This window comes from Podarcis melisellensis (assembly GCF_964234715.1).
Source record: "Podarcis melisellensis genome assembly, chromosome: 6".
Classification (NCBI taxonomy): domain Eukaryota; kingdom Metazoa; phylum Chordata; class Lepidosauria; order Squamata; family Lacertidae; genus Podarcis; species Podarcis melisellensis.
This window is the reverse complement of record NC_138538.1, coordinates 47,577,564-47,603,932: the sequence shown is the minus strand read 5'-3', so window position 1 is coordinate 47,603,932 and position 26,369 is coordinate 47,577,564. Positions and strand designations below refer to the sequence as shown.

At 41.0% G+C, this 26,369-nt stretch overlaps 1 protein-coding gene across 1 annotated transcript; it reads right to left on the bottom strand.

The window, feature by feature from the left end:
* Positions 1-1,192: 1,192 nt before the first annotated feature.
* GNAI3 (G protein subunit alpha i3) lies at positions 1,193-25,153 on the bottom strand. Its single transcript, XM_081915409.1, has 9 exons — positions 24,938-25,153; positions 16,653-16,695; positions 15,386-15,527; positions 13,413-13,570; positions 8,891-9,019; positions 5,283-5,412; positions 4,343-4,496; positions 2,470-2,682; positions 1,193-2,362 (listed from the first exon to the last, which is right to left on the bottom strand). Exons 1-8 carry the CDS (start codon positions 25,053-25,055, stop codon positions 2,492-2,494), a joined length of 1,065 nt encoding a protein of 354 aa, XP_081771535.1. The 5' UTR covers positions 25,056-25,153; the 3' UTR covers positions 1,193-2,362; positions 2,470-2,491.
* Between the last annotated feature and the right edge of the window lie 1,216 nt (positions 25,154-26,369).

Genomic DNA, 26,369 nt, shown 5'->3' with positions numbered 1-26,369 from the left:
CAAAGGCCACCTTCAGAAATAATGCAAAGTGTTCACACTTCATTTGTCTCCTTGCCAAGAGGGGAAACAAATCACAAAGTAGCTAGTGCCTAAACCTGGGAGAAGTGAAGTGTGTAGAATAGCACACAGTGCATCCGCAGGATGATTCGTTTAACCATAGTTAGTGGCTTAGCACAGGGGCTGGCAAAGATTTTGTGGCTTGGGCCAGTTCACAGTCCCGCAGACGCCACGGTGGGTCAGAGTGCATGCACATGCATGCACAAACACTATTTCCGGTGCTCCTTCTGATGTGGAGGAGGCGTGAGCAGCTTCCCATTGGCTGCAGGAACTTCAGCTTCCCATTGGTTGCAGAAGGCGGTCCTCGCTCTGCTCCGCACCGGTTTAGCACGGCGCATGGGAGCTGACCGAGCGGGCAGCAGGGGTCCATGGGCCGGTTAAATGACCCCCATGGGCCGCTTGTGGCCCATAGACCTTAGGTTGCCGACCCCTGGCTTAGCATTACATCCAGACATGGCCAGTGAGTGAAAAACCAACGATGTCTTGCACATGCACATTTATCAAACAGCAAACCTCAAGTCAGGAGGTACATTCAATCTCAAACAGTTCTTTCCAGTTGAAGTGTTTTACGCATTTAGTTTGCAATTCATCCCTGCAGGTGAAATATGCATGAAATTGGCCCTCACAGAATGGCCTTGGACAAGTGACATCGACTCTGTTTCCCTTTTGTGAAAAGTGAATAGAACTGATGCAAGCTAAACATTAATTCACCAAGAGTATTTTACGATAGTGTGTGCACAGAGAAACTGATTAAGCTAGTGATCTGCAATATTCTACCATATAGTGAGAATTTTACCACTTTTTCCTGTTAAGAATCATCATCATTCTTGGTAACAAACAGTTAAGAAATGCTTTAGAAGATTACTGCTGTATCTTGCTGATATGACTTAATGGTAGAAATAACTTGCCACAATTCTCAGACTTATCTGTGTCAACACACAGAAAATACCCGACACCATATTCTTCAAGAAACAAGACAGGAAAGTTTCAGTTATTTATATGAAGGTTCAGCACTATGAAAAAGCTAATCCAGCTAACTAAAATCTTTATTTGCAGAACCTGGAAATGCTATTAAGAGAGACTGACAAAGATCCCTAGATCATTTCTAGAAATGGCTCCAATAAAGTGAGGAACATTAAGATTTTTAACTCACCATTTTAATAGTGCCAATAACTACATCAGGTTGAAACTGTACATGACAAATTGGAAAAGAGTCTCAATGTAATGGTTTCAGCAAATAAATGTACTGACTCGGGTTAATAACATCACTACAGTAAAAACAATGGCAAACAGGAACTTGGCACCACATTTACAAAGTAAAAGCATGCGGTTGATACATTTTTGAAATCTCCTATGAAAAAAGGCCCTGGTAAATGCAGAACAAATTGCACTGTCTACAAAACTCCCCACTGGTTTAAGACCAAACACACACACAAACAATTAAGTGGTTGATTAAGTAGCTTTGTAGCAGCACTCTCTCCCCACCCCCTGCAGTTTGTAATTTTACAACTCACCTTTCTACCTAGAAGCCAATTCAGGCATTTCATGTAAGAAGATTTCCATCTGCTACATTAGTAGCACACTCAGTGATTTGGTAATCAGCATAAACCAGGCTAACCCCGTCCCCCAGCCATTAAGTCTGACAAGGCTTGTTACCCTGCTACAGGAAATCTCTCTTTCAGGGGTGGGAGCACCTTACAGTGTTTGTAGCAGACTCATAACATTATACATTAGAAGAAGCCATTGCTTTAGCCATAAGAATCCTAAGGCCCTTTTAAGTAGTTGCAGTTACTGTATATCAAGTTCTGACCATACCAAGTTTTAAAAACAAAAGGTTCCTGCTAAGAGGAATACTTTCTGCGTGATCTGGTCACAATCATGTGCATAGTTAAGTGTTTTTTGTTTGTTTTTAAAACAAGTCTGTTTGCAAATAAGGAAATAAAATTTAGTAAATATATAGTTTTGATGGAAAAACCTTAAAAACAGAGCAGCGGTGGCTTATTAAAGAAAGAAAGCTACATATTGAAGGTCTGGGATCTCAACTTCGTAACAGTTGTACACATTTGAGACTATGCAATCCATATGATGCCTGGATGATTTTAAAAAAAAATCACACTTAACAGTAGTTCCATTTTTGGAATTTTAACTTCCGCATCCCATATCAATAAAAAGGTCCCTAGTACAGAAGATTGTGCTAAAGAATGCAAGGATTTTTGCATGCTGTTTTCATTCCCCGGTCCTGTTCATGCTTGCAGCTGTCCCACAAGGCAGCAAATAAACAGTCCAGTTCTTAAAATGCAACATCCTGAAATGGAAATAATTTTATTTCATTAGGTGAAGTTCATGTTATAGCCAGGCAGCTGTTTATGCAATGCTAAAGCTCAGAAGAGACTACAAAGTTCATAAACTTACATTTCACTGTTACGCTCTCTTTTTAGTAGAGTCCACATTCTTTCAGGTTGTTTTTAATTATAACATCTGTAACAGCATCAAAAACAAATTGCACATTCTTTGTGTCAGTGGCACAGGTGAAATGGGTGTAAATTTCCTTGGTGTCTTTTCTTCGGTTCAGGTCTTCAAACTGGCACTGAATGTATGCAGCTGCCTCTTCATATGTATTGGAACCTGGAGGGGGGAAATGACAACTTCTACTAACACCATTTTAAGGACTTGCAATTGACTTTACAAGCCTCTGAAAAGAAAAGTAACTATTTCCAGTCATCACACTTTGCCATCATTTTAGGCTAAAGAAATGCATCTAGACCTCGGAAACTGTGTCTACACCTCTTAGATGAAGCAATCACAAAAAAGTAGTTCATTTTAAAGAAACACAATCACAGTTCCATTTCCCCAAACAGGGCATATGCAAATCTTTTGTGATCAGAAATCTTTACCATTTACTTCTTTGCTTCTTTAGTGGAAATAGTGCTGCAGTCACTGGGTGCCATTAGCAAAGTACTAAATTGAATCAGATTGAGTACAAGATTGCAGCCTCCAATGTATGAATATATGAAGCTGCTTATAGTGAGCAAACTATCTAATTTATCTAATCCAATACCATTTCCTTTGTCTGGTAACAGCTTTCCTTCAGCTCAGTTTGGCTATCAGGTATCTCTTTAGCTACAAATGCCAGGAACTGGTCCTCAGACCTCATGCATGCAACATATACACTCTGCAACTGAGGTATGAGCCCCTTCTATCCATGTTTTAAAACTGTGTTTATGAAAATGCTTAAAAAAAAAGTGGTACTTGGGTGCCACAGAACTCTCATTGTTCTTGAAAACCTATTTCTTTCTTGGCTTTTGTAATAAATTATTTTACACTCGTTTTTAAACTAGCTATTAGCTCCCCCCTCTTTTTGTTTTTAAAGCAATGATTTTTTTAAATTAAAAAGCTCTAATACTTTATAAAACCCAAGAGGCTTAAGAACTACCAGTTTCAATTGCAAGAGAACATAAACAGGTGTCATGAATGACAGTACTTTGCACCTAAAGCTGTGGCTTGGGTTTTGACTGCTTATTTATTCCCTGAAAAAGCATGATTCATCTTTTAAGAGTGTTTGACTAAGAGGCCTATCCATATATCTCATACAGTCTGATAATTTCTGATTGGTCTTCATCATTACAGCTATGTTACCATGTGGTAACAGAAGCATAATAGTTGGCTACAAAGCCAAGATACAATTTTAGGACCCCTCTATGAGGAAAATAGCAAAGAGTCATGAAGCAGTAATTTGCAGCTGTTGGGACTATCATGACTTGCTTATTCATAGGAAGAAATTCTGCGGAAATAGGACACAACAAAGCAGTGAGGGAAGACTACACTGCACTACAAATTTTGAAAGTTTGGGCAACAGAACTCACAATGAAGGCCATAATAAATTGCTGGTGATAGGGCATCAGTTTCAGAACTAGGATTATAAAAATGTAATTTTAATGCTGAGAGAAACCACCACTTTCATATCACACATAGTGAAACGACTCAGTTTGGGGGGGAAATGTCTAGGTGTCTCCTTCCATCAGAAAATTCAACCTTGGGCTTTAAGAGAGAACATGAAGTATTCAAGCCAGCATGACAATAAGTAAACAGAGCCAAGCGAATGCTAACATATCTGTTTTCATCTAGCAGGAACATTATCAGACAGGGATCTATATTTTAAAAAAGGTTGATAGATGATGGGACCAAGAAAAATATTATGTACATATACTGAGGTCACAAATACACATTAAACCAAAAGCAACAAGCTGTTTTCATTCTATTTTCCCCATTATTTTTTTTACCTTACCTGGGTATTCCGGGTAGCAAATTGTTAGTGGACTCCTCCTTATCTTTTCCTCAAACAGATCTTTCTTGTTTAGGAAAAGAATGATTGATGTGTCTGTGAACCACTTGTTGTTACAAATGCTGTCAAAGAGTTTCATACTCTCATGCATACGATTCTGGGAGGAGGAAAACATCTCATTGAAAAGTCAATACCCCGGCAACTTTGCATAATCACTAATGAAAACAAAGCTACTAGTGCAAATAATGTGATTTAGTCAAAGCTGATGCTCGGATAAGAAAGTACAGTGATACCTCGCAAGACGAATGCCTCGTAAGACAAAAAACTCGCAAGACAAAAGAGTTTTTTGTTTTTTGAGTTGCTTCGCAAGACAAATTTCCCTATGGGCTTGCTTCGCAAAATGAAACGTTCAATGCATTCCTATGGGAATGATTTTCAATGCATTCCTATGGGAATCCGTGCTACGCAAGACGAAAAATTCGCAAGACGAAAAAACTCGCAGAATGAATTGATTTCGTCTTGCGAGGTACCACTGTACTAGTAATCATTTGGGCAAGTATCAGAATTCCTAAACTTTGGCAAAAAATGGGTCACAAAAAGGCTTTTCAGTTATCACAATTACATAATGCTTCACAAAAATTCATCCAGATGCTTTATTTCCTTCACTGCTAAGAACTACTGTAGTTTTCAGATTCAATGGGGGGGGGGAAGGAAGGAAGATTTTATTGAACACAGCCTGCCAATTAGTGCTGCTGCCAGCGCTCACTACAGGAAATTTGAGGAGACATACAAGAAATGTTTGCTTCTATGCCTTAGTAATTTTCAAAACACAAGTCATTTAAATTAAGTTGTCCTAAACAAACTACATAAAGCTTAAAGTCAATTTCCACCACAGTTTACGTAATGCAGTATGTAACTAACATTTAACTCTATGGCAACCTACCATTTCTTCGTCCTCAGCAAGAACAAGGTCATAATCACTGAGAGCTACGCAGAATATAATTGCTGTTACGCCTTCAAAGCAGTGGATCCATTTCTTACGTTCTGAACGCTGGCCGCCAACGTCAAACATCCTGGCAGAAAGAGAAATTGAGAAATTATTAGAGGGTTTCTAATAATCACTAAAAGCCAGATGAGTCACTGAGACTACTAGGCCAAGTACCTCTACAACTAGCCTGCTAGCTTGCATGAATGCAGTGCTCCCACAATACACTATCTTCCTCCTCCGGTTAGTATTACCTCTACTGGCAAACTCATGCTCTCAAAGTCAAAGCCCAAGAAAATAAGAGTATGTTCAGTTATGATAATTATGGATCTCCTAATAATTTGATCATGTGAAATTTTCAGCAGTAGTCACCACATATCATGGTTTCCTTACCACTTCAGGTTAATGAGTGGGAGTCAAGTTGGGAAATAAGAGAGAATGATTTTGACATGGGGTAGGATTCAGCAGTGTTATCAATCTGCTTTAGCAGAAACATGTTATTGCAGAGGCTGATAAACTGCTAACGTATGGTATAATTTATTAATCTTGAGAAATATTTAAGAAGTGAACAGTCCAGTCTACTTCTGTAAGGGGAAGGCAATATTTACCTTGAAGTATAAAACTATTCTGCTTCTAACAGCTGGGTAAAGAACAAAATATATATATAAAAAAATAGCAAAATCTCACTTTTGCAATGTGAATTCATATTCTCCAACAGTAGACTATAACAATTTACCCCATATTCAGCACAATTATTTCCTTTTGGAGTGAAAGGTGGCGTGGAAAGGAGGAAATGCCACAGAAAAACATAAGGACATCTCTCTTGACATATCACACAGGTGGGTAAGCTTGCACAACACAGAACCTGAATGTTATGCTAGCATACAATGTTTATCATCTTCTGCTGCTGCTTGGGAACAGCATTTTGTTTGGCGGCTGCTGAACAACAACGGCTGATTACGCAACCTCCTGTTGCAGAATGGCCAATGCACTTACAAAGTGGTTTCCTGTGGGAAAGCTAACCAGCAGCAAACATTTACAAGCCATAACACCATAGTGCAAGGTGTTGCTAGTTTCTAGTTAAATTTCCCCTAAAGGGTAATATGGTCTTATTTTATGTTTAACTGAATGGCACAACAAACCAAACAAACACTCCATAACATTAAGGCTGGCTAGCTTAAATGAGGAACCTACTTAAACAACATACACGCTGCTGTGTCCACATAGTGCATCAGGAATTCTTTAAGAATAGGTTAAACTCTCCCTTTCTGTGACTGAAGTTCTGCCATCTAGCAGGATAGAATTAGATACACACACAGAAAGAGAAAGAAAGAGAGAGAATCTGCCTTCCATCCATCCTATCAGCTTGTGCATGAGATTATTTAGTAGACAAAAAGCCCACTGCAGGAATGGATACAGGAGTCCTACTGAGTCTTCTTTGTTCTTACGGCTGTGCTCTTGACAGCTTTTACTGCCTCACCTACATTGAGGTGGCCAGCCTCCAGATGTTGTTGGGACTCCAATTTTCACCAGCCCAACAGTATGGACAATGGTCAAGGATTATAGTCCAACAGCTGGAGGGCACTATGTTGGCTACCCTAACCTACATTCATACGGCCAACAAGGCTGCCTCCCAACTTGGTTAGACCCTCTGGCAAAGGTGTAAATAGGGCAAGACAGAAAATGATATGCTGCTTTAGAAAAAGTCTTAAAATACTCATACCCTTCTTTAACTGGTAGTTTAATAGCCAGAACGTGCTGTCAAACTGTGCCACAATTTACAGCATTTTGTTAATTATCATTACATCTGATCTTGGATACTACATACCAAAGCAATTTTGGGCAACTAATTCATATACTGGAAAGGTGAGAAGCCAAGAAGCTCCAAAAATGATTTAAGTTAACAATTTAAACAAACTTAAAAACTGCAGTAACAACTGCTGGTATACTCCAGTTCTACATATGAGGAAAGACTTGAGATAACGTTAAGAAAAGGGAAGGGAGGTGTTGAACTGCCCAAGTTCAAGACTCAATTTACTGAACCAGAGTGCAGAGAAGCAGATTTGATCCACTAGTTATGTCACACTCATCTAATACAGCATATATATATTATGGAGTTTTTCTCATTTATCCTCTCTATATATGGGGTTCATTGTTCCCACTTTACATATACAGAACACAAGCTCATCAATGATAATTTTCCAAAGGCCATTCTGTGATTTGATGTCCAGAACCAAACTTAACATGACATTCACCCAATCCTAACTTCCTTGGGTTTGTTTTTTGTTTTTGCTGTGCATTTATAAAATAAACACAAAAATATTCTTAAACATTATCCCAACCAACTGGAGTGCAATTAAAAGACATGTGCAAGTGAGCCTTGTCAGCAGAAATCCAAGCAAAGGTAGTAACTCATTTTGCCATATATAAAATTCTTTATTAAAACATTATTAATAATATTATTATTATTACCATCTATCAAGATAAAGCACTGTAACTAGGCTATGGTGGAGCATATGATCAGAAATGAGCATTTCTCTAATAGCACGGTGGCAGGTAGAGGAATATTGGGTTTCAACGCATCCTTATGGCTAGCATGAAGGATAGGAGGCAAAGGGGAAGAATTCATACTTAAAGGGATACTGCCTAGGTCAGGCCCATTCTGTTAAGGTGGATACGTGTTCATTGAGCAGGGCTCCTTACACTTTCCTCCTTTAAAGCTCAGACAGAGTGTCTAACATTTCTCTGAGTTCCATGACCTCTGTAGCAAGGCCCCCACATTAGGGATGTGAGCTCTTACTAGTCCCACTTATTCTGCATGGCACTATATTTTACAGAGACATGGGACTTGATGGAAGTTATAGTCAAAACAGAGCCAAGGGACTTTAAAGGCTGCATTGCATTTAAAGAGCATATGGCAATCCTTGTAGAGGTGATCAATAAAGATGGTGGCAAGCTACATTGAAGTACATGGGTTGCAAGTCTCAAATCACTACATATGTATTCCAGGGGGAAATACACATCCCCTGTCCTACAACAAGCTTTATAAATGGCAAGCATTTAAACACATGTGCATGCTTCCGGCCAATGTTCTGTTCAACTGACTGGTTAGTACTCTCTCTACACAGTTTTGCTGAAAAAGCCATGCACATTTCACAAAGCCATGTTAATTTCAGCTCCAACTGCAACACGGGAAAATAAACACGTGGCAAATTGGAACGTTGGTATGGTGGGGCTTTCAACAAATAATGTAAAACAGTAGTCAGTATCCTTTTAGTATATATGCTCCTGTAAAGGAAGGGTTCAGTACCTGTGTCTGTGATCCCAACATAAAAGCAGCTGAAAAGAACAAAACAATGAAAATAAAAAAGTGAACTGATACCAAAAATCTCTAGCAAGAATAGAATTGAAGGACAGAGATACTTTACACTGTGCGAAGCCGGAGCCAAATTAAGCCTGCACAACATGAGCATATGTAAAAGTCGTAAATTTTACACCACAACCCAAAGAACAGTGGAGTGATAGTAATATGTAAGTGGGACGCTACAACCCACAATGTAACTCACTTGAAGTACAAGTCCTTGAAAGTGAAGTGTGTTTCTACAATGCCTGTCGTTTTCACTCTGGTCCGTAGAACATCTTGCTGAGTTGGAATGTAGCTTTGCTGGGATATTCTGTCCAAGTCATTAAGGTAGCTAAAGGGGAAAGAGAGATGGAGAAAGGAGATAAATACGTTTTTATCCACTCTCTTGGACTAAGACACAATTTTTGTGAGCGACTCCTATATTCTTCTTCTATGCCTTATTCTCATCTAGAGAAAAATCAAAAATTCTTCTGCAATGTTTTCTTCTTCTTCTTCTTCTTCTTCTTCTTCTTCTTCTTCTTCTTCTTCTTCTTCTTCTTCTTCTTCTTCTTCTTCCAGGGTGTTATGACTGTCATGACTGTAGATTACCCAAAGCAAGTTAAGCACTGACTTTACTGGATGGAACTGTTGAAATTTATTCCATGTTAACAAAGTTACTTAAGTTTGCAACCTCAGTTGAAACTGGAGCCAATGGATATATTTTGGGTTCTTTATGAGAGAGCTACATTAAGAGCTGCCTTAAAATGTAGTTTTAAGACAGGCTTAATGCTTTCCAAAACATCATTACAATATAAATTCTAGAGTTTTACAACAATCAGTAAATATAATAGCTTGAGCCAAAGCAGTCCCTAATATGATGATGATAATGTAAACTCCTTAAGGCAAGGTCCTGTCTTTTTTGCTTAAGTTATTCAATAAAGAACATTTATATAAATGGTGCTTATTTGAAACATTAAAAAAGAGTTATTATACATGTAGGAAACGCAATGTAGAAAGAATTGATAGTTACCTCTATACTGGCAGGCAAAGGGGAGAAATACAAGACACAAATTGAAGAGTATGCACTATAGACTGGTAGGATTGCAAGCTTGAGGTATGTATCATTGCCTGAGTTGCTGTGATGAGAGAAACTTCATGGAGATCAGTAGGAAGGAGTTGTGTGTAATGCAGCAGTTAAGAAAACTGAGTGACGAGACTATGTCGCCAATTAAAATCTTAGCTCAGTCACTAACTTGCTGGTTAACTTCAGGCAAGTCACTATCCCCCAACCTCACAGATCCCCACTCAGTAACAGGTCTACATTAAAAGGGCTGTTGCAAGGAGTGACGACTATATACAGTACTTGAAATCTTAGGAGATTTCCTGTCAGTCTTCCCCAACATGGTGCCCTACAGATATTTTGCACTAAAAAAGTGTGCAGGCTCAGATGAGTGGTGTAGTACAAAAGGTATGGAGGGCAGCAGGTTAGGGAAGCTTGCACTATATTATTAGGTAATGCTCCTATTCCGCATGGTTTCTTTTTACAAGTATCTGTGACTTTACTTACTTCTAAATATGCGTAAAGAACCAACAGACACTGTCTTGAAAATCACAATGTGCTGGAACCAAGGATGAAATACAGTAGCTTGCCCTAAGGGTACCATGAGCTTTATCAGTTAAATAAGGTTTGAATCTGGGTTATCCACATCCATATCCAACACATTAGTTACTATATAGTACTCTGGCTCCAGCTTAGTTTTCTCCTGCAGCAGAAGGGAGGGCAGCCTTATTCTGCACTGCCACTTAACTGTATTTTACAGCTGAACCTTTTAACAGAGAGCCCAGTCTCATTTGGTTCTATAAAGTCTCACAAAGCAGTAAGATGACTTAAAAGTAACTCAAAGAATATAATTACTGTCTTGAGATGCTTTTCCTTTGCTGAAGCAGATTCCTGATTAGGGCTTGATGTTAACAAATTATCTAGGGAGGGCAAAGTTTATGATCTCAGCTTCTTGAAATAAAAATACTTCTGCTGGGAAACAAAGATCTTGCGACCTTCTATGCTATACTTAAACTACAACTATGTGAAACAGTACTATAACTTTATTTATTATTTCATTCATTTATACCTCACTTTTCTGCCCACACTAGAAGGAAGAGTGTGTTGTCCTGCTTTTAGATTAGGCAATGGAAAAGCAACCTGAAACTAAAACCAAAATGTGAGTGGATTAAATGAAAACTCCAAGCAACTGGCTGTAATGTAAAATGCTGCCAAAAGAATACAAGAGCTACTTCAAGTCCTGAAAACAGTTAAGAGCTTCATTTGAAAACAAGAAGCAGTGAATTATTTAAACAGATGATATTCTCTCTTTCCATGCAGGTTAGTCATCTGTATACAGTATAGTCACGTTTCAGCAGCAAGCTCTGAAGAAGTAAAGCTGGTTTAGATCTACCTTATCTGGTAGTCAGGGGCGCCGACTTATAAAAAATATTGGGGGGGCCCATACCGACTTATAAAAAATATTGGGGGGGCCCATACCGACTTATAAAAAATATTGGGGGGGCCGAAGACCTCCAAACCGCTGCTGCTGGGGGAACGAAAGGGGCGAGCCCCGGGCTGCCCCGACCTTAAGTGAACCTGTGAGGGCCCGCCCTTTGCGGCAGCCGATTGGCTGCCGCCGTGGGCGGTGAATATTAATGATGTATCATTTTTGTGCTTCATGCTGTGGCCACAGACATGTGATCTGATGGTGAATTTGGGGTGACCCAATGCAAAAATCCTGAGAATCCCTGTGGATCCATGCTTTGTAACCACGTTTTTGCACCACTGCAGCCCCAGGCACCAGTGGGTGCGTGATTTTGGGGGGGCAGGCTGTAGCCACGGACATGCTATGTGATCTGTTGGTGAATTTGGGGTGACCCAATGCAAAGATCCTGAGGATCCATGTGGATCCATGCTTTTAAACCACATTTTAAGTGGGGAGGGAAGGAAAAACACAGAACGGACAAGGAGCACGAGAGGGATGTGCAGAGAAGCAGCTGGCTAAGAATGCAGGGGAGGGGTATAACGGCAAGGAGGAAAGGAAGGCAAAAGTTTTCCCTCACCTACCCACCCAAGCCAGCCAGCTTGCACGCTCTCTCTCTCTCTCTCTCTCTCTCTCCCTCCTGCCTGCTTGCCTGGAGGGGAGGGGCTTTCCCTGCTCTTTGTTCCGTTTGAGCAAACACGGCAAGGAAACAGAGGAGGGTGGGCAGTAAGACCCTGAGGCAGAATGCAGGAAAGCAGCCACTTCCTCTTTTTGAGGGGAAAATACGGTAATCATTTTCTTAAATTATTGGGGGGGCGGAGCCCCCCCAAACGAATTTTTGAGGGGGCTCGGGCCCCCTCAGGCCCCATGGAGTCGGCGCCTATGCTGGTAGTACAAAGACTTGGTACAGCAAGTTATCAACCAGCAAGGAATTAGTGGTTTTATTGCCCTCGTCCTATGATATGCTGCATACATTGGTGTAAAAAAATATATATCTATCTCAAAATAGATAATCCACAGGTTCTTAAGAATATCTTGGTTTAAATTACTGGAAAATGCAAATAAAACTATTGTTCTACAAAAAAAGGGGGCACAGCAATGCCAAGAAAACCCATTCAAGAATGATACTTGTTCCCTATAATCATAGCCAGCTTCATACTGCTGTTATGGGTATAAATGGCTTCTTTTATTGTAACTTCAAGCTAAATAGTAGTACCTCTACTTACATATCCCTCTGGATACAGAATCTTTGGGTTATAGCCACAGCAATCCCGGAAGTGTATACTTCCGGGTTTCGCCGCATGCGCAGAAGCGCTCTGCACGCCTTGTGCATGCACCGAAGCGCACCTCTATTTACGTTATTTTCAGGATGTGAACGGATCCCCGGGGTCCACTTTAAAGGCAAAGAAAGTCTCCAGGAAGTGTTGCAAACACCTATACCCTGAGAATATTAAGAACTGTTCTGGAATGAAATAACAGGTTCATGTAGTTCTGGAAAGAAATAATAGGTTCATGCAGTTCTGGAAAGAAATAATATGTTCATGCAGTGTCCAAAGGACTGTTGCCACTCCTCAGTTGTGCTCAATGACTAAGTTTAAACAAATAACAGGCCACAGTCTTTCTAAGTCCTACTTGAGGATGCCCAGGACCGAACCTGGGACTTCCCGCATACAAAGTAGATGCTCTACCACCAAGCTACAGTCCTTCCCCAAGTTCAAACAAGACAAAATAAACACGGAGAATTGGGGAGATGATATTTTTGTCAAAATGAAAAAGATTAGTACCACTGTTTTTGAGAAGGATATCTCAAGAATACCATTAAAGGCAGGTTGCCAAGCGTCCAGTATACCATAGACAAGAAAAGTGAGTGGTGTTGGGACTGATGGCTCCGCCCTTTCCTTTGATCCACAGAACTCGCTTTGATCAATTAAGCATAATCGATGGAATCTTCAAAGCCAAGCCTTCATTAACTGTTCACTGTCCAGTTTGTCAGGCTTAAGGAATTTTCCTGAAATGCATTTTAGTATCCTCACATCAAGTTTCCCCATAGCCTTTTGAGAAATACCACAGAAATTATTTGGGAGTATTCATCACTTTTGCCATAATAACTCTGCAAAATAAACAAGAGTTCTGACAAAACATGTATAACACCTATGTGGGTGGTTAAAAGAGCATGAGTTTATCTGTGAAAGTGCTTAAAATCTATAAAAAGCTTCTTACTAGGATGCAGAATCATTAAGCTGATATTCCCTTGATCTGCTGAAGCATGCTTGGACCCCAGGATCTCTCCATAACCGCTTAATCACGCCTGCCAGTTCAGGAGTCATGACTCCCTCCTCTGCACTTCCAGCTAGTACAAACAACTGACGGGCATCATCCTGCAGAAGAAGGCAAATTAAACACTGCTGTTATCATGTGCAGTATAATAACATATGCTTAACAACCAACATTAGGGGAAGTGTTTCAATGCAAGTTTATAATACTACCCACCAGCAGCAGACTGTTTTCTTCTCTGAAATGTGACTTCTAAACGACCAATTGCTAACTGCACAAACCATTATTTGATGTGCATCACAACCAGAATTCAAAGAATCAGCTATGCTGATCAGAACTACCAAAAATGAAGGTATACTGCAGTCTGATATGATAAACAAGCTCATCCAATAAAGATGTTTGGGACACCTTAAAGATTTATTTATTATTGGAGATATCCACTGTTGCACAAGCAGACCTGCTCATACAATTGGACTTCCTCTCCTTTTCCTCCTCTCTGGAGCCCTCTGTGCCCCACAACCCTCCAGAGCAGATCTGCAATGGGAGACTACAAGAGGGAGAAGCAGCAGCACCATTGCATGAGTGGAAGTCTGTTCTACAGACACAACTGGAAGTTGCCCTATGGCAAAAGCTTCTGTGGACTACTTTAAATAGTACTACTCAGCTATGAAACACATTGTGATAAGAATGGCAAGAGCCAAAGAAATAATAAAAGCTTATGCTTATGAATTAAAAAGTTTTAAAGCTGCAAAACTAGTAGCTGAGTACTGTCTTAAGCTGGAAAAAGAACAATTTAAGCAAAACAAATATCTGCAAATACGAGAAATATAGCTTCAAATTAGGGGAAAGAAGTTGACATTTTTGAAATAGATGCTCATCAACACTGCATACCAAACTAGTTTTTAAAATCATGGATAATTAAAGTTTTAAAGCAAGTATGGGAGAGCTCCAGTTCCTGGGACTAAATAGCCCAATCAAATCATGTTCACCTTTCCCAAGTCTTATGTCATCTATGGCATTAGGTGCAAGAAACTTCAAGCCATGACTAAAATGAGTAATTAGGAGCACACACTACTTGTGGTTGGTTGTAAGCTGCTTTGGGTTGCCTTGGGTAAAGCAACTAAAAAATTGAAATTAATAATAATAATAATAATAATAAATCACCAGCTTGAATTTAAATGGGAAAAATGACTGATATACAGGAAGATGGACAGTTTCAGCAAGGTGTTCTCCTACTTAATTATACAAAACAGTACTGATAGATTAATTAAAGAAGCACAGTGGCAGAAGCTACAAATTTGTCTAACATGTCTTGAGCTGTTTAAGAGATCACAAAAGAACATTCTCAGAGGTTGACAGCACTTATTTATTTAAGGGATTTGTACCCCACCCTTCAACGTTTACATGTCCAGGGAACATAAGACAACTAGTAACATAAAAACCATTAAAAACAGTAATAGCTATAAAACAGCAGAGAGCAAACAAATCCACATTTTAACAGAGATTTCGAACTAGAACAGAATGCATCTAAAAGTTAATTAAGAGCTTGCAGGGGGGCGGAGTCAATGCTTGGAGCTGAAAAGACAAAATACACAACAGCACTCCTAAACATAAAAAGACCTGCTTCCCAGTTACCACCCACCACCCAATCATCTGAAAGCAGAAGAGTCCAGAGAAAGCCCTCAAAGATCTTAATGTTCACATGGGAAAAGGTAGTCCTTCACATCTACTGGCAACATTACAATAACATCAAAACAACAAGAACACAGTTTACCAACTCCTCACATTTTTGGATCAAATGTATACACATAAACACAAGATGGTAGTGGTATTTCCACCACCAGTTTAATAGACAAGCACTTTATTATCATTACTACTACTAAATCAGTAGTAATTTTAAATCAATACAATACACTTACAGCTCTGGCAACTTCACCAAAGTCTATCTTTAGTCTTCCCATTGCTCTTATTATTGCAATGATGGATTGGATAGTATTGCTGTAGACAACCACTTTATACTGTCTGCATTCTTCCTCTGAATAGCCATCCTCATGAATGATTCTGAAAAAGAAAGAAATACTAACCAGTTGGTGCTTTGCCCAGAGTGAGGAAATCCCCATTCAGCCATTAGGCTAAGTAAGTACTGAGCCGGTCGGTCACTGTCAGTCAGACTAACCTACGGTACCTCACAGAGTTGTTATAATGATGAGAAAGGGGGAAGAGAACCATACAACCCCTCATTGAGAAAAGGCAGGACAAAACAGTAACAAATAAAATTTTATTCCTTACATCCACCTAAACATATTGGGTTGTAATCTAACTACTGCCAAGATAATGGGGCTTTCTTGCCTCTTGTTTCCCCTGCAGCCCCTTTGTCCTCTTAAAAACTGTTCCCTGGGATTGGGAAATCCTCTGGAATGAGGTGGGATGTGGAGCAGGGCCTGCAGCAGGAAGGATGAACCAGCAAAAAGTTCGGGGAACCCCACTCCCTTGCACAAGCAGAAGTACGATCTACTTGTGCAATAGCACATTAGCATACTTCACTAGCACCATGGGCAAAGCACCAAGAGAGGATAATAAAAGGTAAAGGTACCCCTGCCCGTACGGGCCAGTCTTGCCAGACTCTGGGGTTGTGCGCCCATCTCACTTAAGAGGCCAGGGGCCAGCGCTGTCCGAAGACACTTCCGGGTCACGTGGCCAGCGTGACATCGCTGCTCTGGCGAGCCAGAGCCGCACACGGAAACGCCGTTTACTTTCCCGCTGGTAAGCGGTCCCTATTTATCTACTTGCACCCGGGGGTGCTTTCGAACTGCTAAGTTGGCAGGCGCTGGGACCGAGCAGCGGGAGCGCACCCCGCCGCAGGGATTCGAACCACCGACCTTTCGATCGGCAAGTCCTAGGCGCTGAGGCTTTTACCCACAGCGCCACCTGCGTCCCAAGAGAGGATCATGGCAGGACTCAATAGCTTCGTAATCTCACAACCCCCCGCCCAATAAGACATCTGCACAAACAGCACAATGTGACAAGAAAAGGAGCAGCGTACAAACTATCAAGTCCCCAGATGTCCCCTCACACTGCCTTCATGGCAGAGCTCTTTCAAACCCTGCGAAGATCCTCCACGTGCAGGCAATGTCTGCAGTATAATTGGATTAGGTACCGGTCTAAAAGATACGCCGCTTTACTTACTTCATCTGTTTCACAATGGTGCTTTTACCAGATTCTCCAGCACCTATAAAACAAAAATAAGCAAACCTGTTTTAATTTGATGTGGAAATTGAGAAAGCAGAATCTTGGTGAGTGAGTTCAAAATTTAACTATTTTTCTACATCAACTACCATCTGTTCCAGAAGCATCCATGCACCAGTACACTACATATAATTTAATTCCCATGCCTCTTAGCAACAGCTGCAAGTAATCTTTGGCAGTTTAAGCCTCATTGGAAGTCAGGATTTACAAAATGAACATCTGCATTCTTTATACAAATAACTGGGATACCTACATATGTATACAGGATTACCCATCACCTACTTATAAATGTTTCTCATACTTCCTGCAGCAAAACACTACTGATCTCTCAAAGACTGTCAGAAACATAAAGTTCAAATAATTATGTGTATAAAACACTTAAGCACACACTTCCTTTTGTGTGTACATGTGACAACACAGATGTATGCCCAAAGCCCGCAGCAGCATATACTGAAGTTTTGAGTTTCTAAATTAATTACCTAATTTTTGCATGGTTAGTATTGAACTATGAAACACGAATTCCCCAAGATTTCAAAGAAGGGTCATAAATCATTGGCAGAGCAACTGCTTCACATGCAGAAGGTGCTAAATTCAATTATGCATCTCCAGGTAGGACTGGGGGAGAGACCCTTATCAGAAATCCTAGAGAACTGCTTCCATACGCGGTGGATAATACTGAGTAGGATAGCTCAATAGTCTGGCTTAGTATAAGGCAGCTTCTTATGTGTTTATAAATTGAATGTTGCTACTTGTTTACATACTTCAAAATCCCTTGGCTATAACCCTAGCAATTACTTTTCCCCAAAGACGAGAAGGTTGTCTCTAAAGTGTATTGCGCAAACCAAATAAAAGTCTCGGGATGGGAAGAGAAGCTTGCATGTATTTCATCAGCAGCTGCTTTTGCTTCTTAGAGCCAACTCTCAATTGCTATGCCTCTGAGCCACTCCTAATCATGTGGAAATAATATACTGTTTAAAATATTAACTCCCTTTCAGGTGGCAGATCACATACCAAGCTGCTTTTAAGTTCTGCTACAAGAAGAACAGGATTTTCTTTACACTGGGGTTGTGCTGCCAAATGAAGTCAGAACAGAATAGTATGGAAGGATACTGTAAGCATTATGTCAAAATTTTCAGGATCCGGGTCTTAAGACCACAATTACTGGTGAACTGGGTAGCATGAAGTATACAGAAAAAACTACAATAGCTTCAGTTGTGCATTTCACATTAATTTCTTATTTTTAAAACACAGCCTTCTATTGTCAAAGCAAGCAAACATAATCTACTTAACAAGATGGCATTGGATCCCAAAGATACACTGACACCCAAACTGAACAAAAGTGCTTTGTTTAGATTAGGTTTGTGAGACCCTTGGCCAGATGTTGTTGAACTACAACTCCCATCATCCCTGGCCACTGACCATGATTGGTGGGACTGATGGGATTATAGTTCAGCAAATTACAAAGAGTCAAAGCTTTCCCAAAACTGGTTTAGATATTTTAAAAGACTAAACAGATGGGATATTTTACAGGAAGATGAATTTGCAGCACTGTTTATGAAAAAGTTCAGTATAGATTGCTCCTCAATTTAAAAACCTGACGAAGAAGAGCTCAAATACATTTCAGACTATGGGGCAATAGCCTCAAGATATGAATGACCCAGCATTAGATTTTTTTTATGTGTACAGATCTATGTGACCGGGACACAGGTGGCGCTGGGGGTTAAAGCCTCAGCGCCTAGGACTTGCTGATCGAAAGGTCGGCGGTTCGAATCCCTGCTGCGGGGTGCGCTCCCGCTGCTCGGTCCCAGCGCCTGCCAACCTAGCAGTTCGAAAGCACCTCCGGGTGCAAGTAGATAAATAGGGACCGCTTACCAGCGGGAAGGTAAACGGCGTTTCCGTGTGCAGCTCTGGCTCGCCAGAGCAGCGATGTCACACTGGCCATGTGACCCGGAAGTGTCTCCGGACAGCGCTGGCCCCTGGCCTCTTAAGTGAGATGGGCGCACAACCCCAGAGTCTGTCAAGACTGGCCCGTACGGGCAGGGGTACCTTTACCTTTACCTTTTTACAGATCTATGTAAGATTTCTTACATTTCCAGGAACCTGGAATATTCCTTAGCTCTGTACCACTTCTCTTAGGCCTGAAATATTTATTATACCTGTGTGGAAAAAGACCCCAGCTATCATTACATTCCTGCAAAACAAAGTCAGGAGGGAGATGACTGCAACCAAGAAGGAACGGGCAATAGAAGCAGTGCTTCACATTTTGCAAACATGGATCAGGGACCCAGACAGGGGAGGACAGAGAGTGGGGCTTTGCAAGAGAAAGCCAGCAGAAAGTGGAAAGTTGAAGGCGCTCCCTCCCCCCCCCCCCCCCGCAGCTGCTTCTTCACTGCAGTCACTCCTTCGGAAGTGACTTTGCAGAGAAGATACAGCAGTTGGGGTTTTTTTATGCAAGGTGGCTTCATCATGAGTGGTTCTGGCATTTTTCCTTAAGTTCCAACTCAAAACAGAAGAAATAAAATTACAAACAGTCAACTTGTTCTAAAGAGGAAAAAGCTTTAGTTAATAGAAATAGTAATTAGATGAGGTTCATGTTGCTACATTAGATAGAGGCTTTACCTAGCTAGGTTCCCCTTCTTTTAAGAAAGCTTAGTTGCAGTGAAAGATAATATTACTACTCAAGGCCATAGCACAAAATTCACAGGTACATTTTGAGTATACTACTTGTACGCACAATGACTATAATATGCATGCTTTTTATCATTTGTGTAGATTGTGGGGATTATGCCATGGCAGAAAAAATGATCAGGTACAAATGCCCCCTAGCTCTCAATCGTGTGTGCCTGAAGTAAAAAATGCCATCCATTCCTCACACGTCACAGGGCTCCACACTGTATATTCATTAATTTTAAAAAATATGAAGCAGCCTGAAAATTCACAGAATTATTCCATTTATGTACAATTATTCCCACTGAAGTAAAGGGAGACAGAACCTATTTACTGTACTGTGGTTCAACTGGTTTGTGAACTACAAGTTATACTGAACCAGACAAATAATATACATTATTTGAGTAGACAGATCAATGCAACTTCTGTAAATTTAGCTATTTGCGGCAATAGGAAAATCACGTAAGAACTATACGTCAGCTAAATGGAGTGGCCCTTCATTAAAGTGTTTTTCCTAGAGGCAAAACAATAATGGAACAATAGAAGTGTTGTTTGGAGCAGAGAGATGTGGGGAGGATAAAGGAGGGGTAATAGCAGCATTCTCTCAGTTGTATAGATTCTCTTTATCCTTGAAATCTTTTGCAGTTATCCTTAGTAACTGGCCTGTTACTAAGGATCAAATGCCAAAGGACTGAAAATGTGTCTACAATGCTGCCTCCTCAACTAAGTATTATGTATTTCAGAAGCTTGAAAGACATCTATTAGTAGCTGACTGTTGGTAAAACACCAAATAATTTCTTCACACTTCAGCTGAAAGTGAATTTTGTACTTGCCTAATTGTGCTTGTTGTGAGACAGACTAGAGTATTGTTTGTGGAAAAGTAAGTGACCTTTGTATGACCAGAGAGAAAGAAAGAGAAATTATGATCACACAATTCAACAGTTTACGTAACTGCTTCCAGAATACCCCCCGGCAAAAAAAGTAAATCTCACCAAGGACGTACAGAACACTTTACTACTCCATCTGAGGAGCTCTGTATGAAGGCCACCAAAACACAAATACAACAAGTATCAGGCATTGTGAACAGCAGCATAAAGAAAAAAACCTTCCTAAAAGAATATAGTATCATTTTGAACTGGAGGCTGGTGAATGTTACAGTATTGCATAGTGTAATAAATCGGGATGAAGATGATGCAAGAGGGCCTTTCTCAAAGAAGCCTACATGACTGGGTGCAAAACTGTTAGGATATTGAAATGATACAGAAAAAGAAATCTTTACTATTATCCAGAAATGTATGAAATTAATGAAGGCTTGGCCTACATCAAAGTCATGGCTTGACAAACCATGGGTTAACCACAAGTTGTCCCACAGACAAAGAAACCACGACTTGTTTCTCCAAAGTTTGGTTTGTTTTCCAGCTGCTCTTGCCTCATGCCTTTGACCACCCCACCTCAGACACTTGCCAAACAAACCACACTAAGGGAAGGGTGCTTGGTTAGTATGCAGTGCAAAGCTGAAGTTAGAACATGTCAACAAATCATGGCTTCATAGTGTGACTTGTTGGCAGTTAACATACCATAGTTAAGCTGTTGGGCAGGGTTCACACACAATGTTAAACCATGGTTTAGTGGCCAATGGCTTAGTATTATATGTGTGTATCAGTCCTATATGACTAACTGAGGAATCCGAGGAATATTTCATTATGTAAACACCAGTCATTTTATGTTCACTGATTTCTTAAAAACAGCAACTAAAACCATTTCCTTTTTGCATGTGAATTTTCAGTGGTTATAAACACACAGTCAAGTGAAGTGAACTACCGTAATTACCTTGCTCCTCATTCCTTCACTGCAGGTTTTACTATATCCTTCATGGCTATAGCACCATCTATACAGAACACTTGATCTTTCTTCTTAGCAACTGGTATTCAGAGACATGGAGCCTCTGATCCTGGAAGCATCTTATAGCCATCATGGCTAGTAGCCATGAATTTGTCTATATCCCTTTTTAAATCCATCATGTTTATTAAACAAAATGAGTATTCTGCAAATCATAAACCATCTGTGGACCGACACTAATTAATGTACCCATGAACCTTTGGTTGTATTGTTTTTATAATACAAGGAAATGAATTTGCACACATCTGCATGCACACTTACCCCACCAAGTTCAGTAATAAACTTATAAGTAGACTGATCTAGACTAGCTCCTTCAAATTAAGACTATGCCATACTGTCAAATGGAATTTTAGTTTTAAAATAATATTGAATCAAAGCCATTTATGAAGTCATTCAACCCAATCAATGCAGGAGTGCTCCATAAACAAAGTGGTTTAGTGTAAAGCTCTATTACAGATACTAGGAATTCTATATTTTCTTCTGAATACATTGCAAGGTAGTCACACCTTTCCCTTCAGCATTTTTTTTTTAATACTGTTTCCATGCACAGTTACATGCAAGCTCTGTACAGCATAAAAACATGAAAGCATTTTGGGTCCTATGAACCAGTTTGTGAACTTACATTCTTTAGCCTGTAATTCTATACAAGCCTACCTGTGAATAAGCCCTATTGAACTCAGAAGAGTTCACGTCTGAGTAGAATGGTATACCACTGATCTATCAGACAAACAAGCATAAACAAGAAAACTTGGGATGAAGATTGGTGTAACTAAACTTTGGGAAAGTGTGCTGCCAAATTCCATGCTGCCAAAAAGGGGGAAAAAACGAATGCAGAAAAAAAGGTCGATAATTCTTCTAAGGCACAATGGTAATAAAATGGGGGTTTAAATCATGATTCTCCCAATTGAAAATACAGGTTCAGACCTCATAATATTCATAGTATTTCAGTTATGTGTGTGTTCATCATGCTGACTTCCTAATCATAGTTGGTTGGGGTGAAGCAATCCATGAGCAGAGGTTCAGCATAATGCTAAACCGGATGCTTCATGGTTTCTTTCTCCACTAGAAAAAGGGGCAGAGCAAAGCGGGAGTGGCTGGTCTGCATGCAGCTGGGCACAGGATAGTTTACTAAACCATTAAATTAATGGCTTAACATTACATGCTGACATGGCTGTGCGACATAGTTCTTCTAACTTAAATGGAGGCATGAACAACCTGTGGTCCTCCAGATGTTGGACTGCTGACCATGCTAGCTGGGGCTGAAGGGAGTTGTACTCGAACAACATCTGTAAGGCCTCAAATTTCTGATCCCTGTTTTAGTAGTTTTTGAATAATTTTATTGTGCCCCCATCTTTCTCATTAAGCCAGTGTTCATGGGAATGATTTCATAACTGTGATAATTTAAATTGTCCTTTTCTAGTTTTTGCCAGTTCTAAAGCTGCCTTTTTGAAATGGGATTGGTTACAACAGTGCACAGCATTAACTGTAGTTGTAGCTTATTTTTAAAAAATACCTTTCCTAATGCAGAATTTTGCATTTTCATTGCCACTGCAATTGACTTCTAGTGGGCTTTGATCACCCTAACCCTTGCCATTTTGCTGCTGCACTAAACTAAGCCATGGTTTACTTAGCATGCCATCTGAACCTAGGCTTCTTGTTTAGTTATCTACACATAAACTATATGCTGTAATCAATTGCAGAACAGCAGGAAAATGACAGGGGAGGAGCAAAGCAGCTACAATCTCCTTTCCAGGAGCCCTTAAGTTTGTGCTAAGCTAAATTAGTGTTATGTGCAAATGAGGCCAATACCTCTTTCCACCTCAGTCTAATTAAGGGTTTCTCCCACCGGCCCACCCCAACATGCATGACTTTCGAGTCGAATAAATGATTTTTTTAAATTAATGCAACATTGTCAGTACAACTAGGACCTAAAACTATAAAAGTGCATTAAACAATAACATTTTTTAAGAAAAAGACAATAGAACACACAATAAAATGTGGTAATAAATAAAGCATAGTTGTCCAACCAACAAATCTGGATAAACTCTTTAGAAATTCTTCATGGATTGGTTAGGATTGTACTCTACTATACCATACCATCTGCCATTATCTGTAAACATGGCTGTTTATCCCGGACATCATGGTTGTTTTTAAGCTAAACATCTACTCCTAGGTGAACACCCCCAACAGGTTTATATTCTCTCAATTAAGAAAACTTATCCCCCGCTTTCTGCTTTGTTGTCCTTCAGTCATTCACTATCTGATCCTATGAGCATTAAGTTTCTTTAGAAAACATTGATAAGGAACTTCATCACCAAGTTTTTGAAAACTTTGTTTGGAAGCTACCTGTAGTTATAAAATGCTTATTTTTAATTTCTTGTTTATCACACCTGCTGTGATTTCTATTTTAGGTTTTTGAAAATCTAAGGTTTTGTACTTTAAGAACTGGGTCATTTGTTACTTTTTCTTGGTTGCTTTATTTTAAAAACCTGAAATTAAATAAATGAATGGCTACATTCATTAATTTAATAAAATAAAGAACTGAAGTGAATGACATCTGGCCTCAGTGACTTAAAACCGACAAAAGAAAAGTTGATGCAATTTCAACTTCTGCCACTTGTTATCTAACATAGGTCTTCAGATGCACTGCCAGAAAAAAAAAGTTCAGGAGAAAAAGTTTTGGCTGAAAAAGGGGGGGGGTCCCTAGGAAAAGACCAGGAACATCAAGTACACTTGCCAGATGCCACTAACAGAAGACAGGTAATCCTTGTGCTCTTTGCTAGAGAGAAACCATTCCACAGTCCCCTATACTGTACATACAAGACAAACAGCTTGAGGCTAACCCTCTTTCTCACATTCATGGCAAAGGGGCAAGCTGTCCAAGGTATCAGGGGCTTCTTCCTCCAAGCTTCTAGAGAAGCAGCAAAAGGAGCAGGTGGGCACTTGGCATCAGATGCTGCCTACATACTAGTTCTAGGAATCTGATTCTCTCTCACTTCATTTTTTGAGAGAGGTACTTCTGCAAATGTAAAAACCTGGAGGAGGGTCTGAAAAGGGATCTTTAAAACACAAATGCAGAACAAATCCTTATCAACACGGAACAAATAGCAAGGAGTTTTTTGTGTGATGAGAAAGGCAGGCCGTTCTCCTTCCTCAAGGTCTACTGCAAGTGGGTGAGTGGGGGGCAACTGCACAACCATTCGAAACCATCATCCTTCAAAGTTCCTTAAACCTGATGGGAAGGTTTCTGTTTAAAAAAATAGTTGGGGAAGGCCTAGGATCTTCTCCCACGAAGTTTAGTCGCGACTGACTTTCTGGGATTCTGGCCTTAAGCCTGCAGGACTTTTACTTTTACTACTTAGGGCCTTAAAAAATTAAAACATACGAAGCCCTTTGGGTCAGAAAGCGGCAGCTGGACCAAGAGGAGCTCTTGGGCTGGGCGCCTCGCTCCCTCTTGCTCGCGAGTAAGCTGCGGGACGTGCCCGGGAACCACGGGAGGGCCAGCCCGGGCCACCAACGGGGAGCGCCCGGTTAAGAGAGAATCGCCACCTCGGCCTCTCCTCACGGGGCCCGGCTGCCCCATCCCTGTCCCTCGCCCCACCCCGGGGCCGCCGGCGGAGCAGGCCCCGGCCGCACCCTCCTCGCCCGCTTCTCCTTACCGAGCAGAAGCAACTTCACCTCCTTGGACGCCTTCTCGCCGTCTTCGCGCAGGTTGCGGTCTATCATGCGGCTCCGCTCGGCCGCCGCCTTGTCCTCGGCGCTCAGCGTACAGCCCATGGCAGCGGCGGCGGCGACAGGACGGGAGAGGCGGGCGGCACCTCTCGCTCTCCTCAACGGCCGCGGACTCGGGAGGAGAACGAGCAGGGCGGAGGAGGGGGGGAGAGAGGCACCGGAAACCCGTCCAGCTTCCGCCTCTCCACGGGCCACTGACGAGAGCTTGAAAGGCACCCTGGGAAATGTAGTCAAAGGACGCGTCTCCATCTCCCACTAAGGGGCGCGCGGGGAGACTGACTAAGGCCCCCATCATATATCCAAAGGAAGACTTAGTTCCCGTAAAGAATCTTGGGAATTGCAGTTTGTGGGTGCTGACAGCTCTTAGGGCATCACACCTTCCATGTATTATAGACTTATCTTACAAACCTTCTGACTATTGGCCATATGGCTAGATCTGATGGAGTCCCATCAGGATCGGGGTGTGGGGTGGGCACAGGTTTCTTATCCTTGGAATATAGGACTGTAGCATGAGAAAGACGATACCAACTGGTATTTCCTTGGCGGGAGGCGCATGTGTTTCAGGGTAAAAAATGGTATGGTTGTTCATAGGAAAACATTGTGAAATACAGTCATTTTTTCACTGCAATGATTTGTCAGCTATATGTCTCCACTTCCACCCCAATAATTAAAGGCAGAGGGGTTCACTCTCTTTCAAACTCAAGAATTAGCGTGTGTGAAAAATGTGGATGTTTTCTGGTTGTTAACTTTTAAAATGCAAATATAGGTAAAGGTAAAGGGACCCCTGATCATTAGGTCCAGTCGTGACTGACTCTGGGTTTGCAGTGCTCATCTCGCTTTATTGGCTGAGGCAGCTGGCGTACAGCTTCCGGGTCATGTGGCCAGCATGACTAAGCCCCTTCTGGCGAACCAGAGCAGCACACGGAAACGCCGTTTACTTTCCCACCGGAGTGGTACCTACCCGTATTTTTCGCTCTATAGCACGCACCAGACCATAACACGCACGTAGTTTTTAGAGGAGGAAAACAAGGGGGAAAATTTTTCTAAACGAAATAGTGGATATATGATTTTTGTGGTTCATGCTGTGGCCACAGACATGTGATCTGACAGTGAGTTTGGAGCAGCCCAATGCAAAAATCCTGAGGATCCATGTGGATCCATGCTTTGTAACCACGGAGGAGGGAAGGAAGGGGAACCATGAATCCTCTGCTCACGACTGCAGCAGATCCCCCGCCACCCGCAGGCATTCGCTCCATAACACGCACAGACATTTCCCCTTACTTTCTAGGAGGAAAAAAGTGAGTGTTATGGTGCAAAAAATACGGTATTTATCTACTTGCACTTTGATGTGCTTTTGAA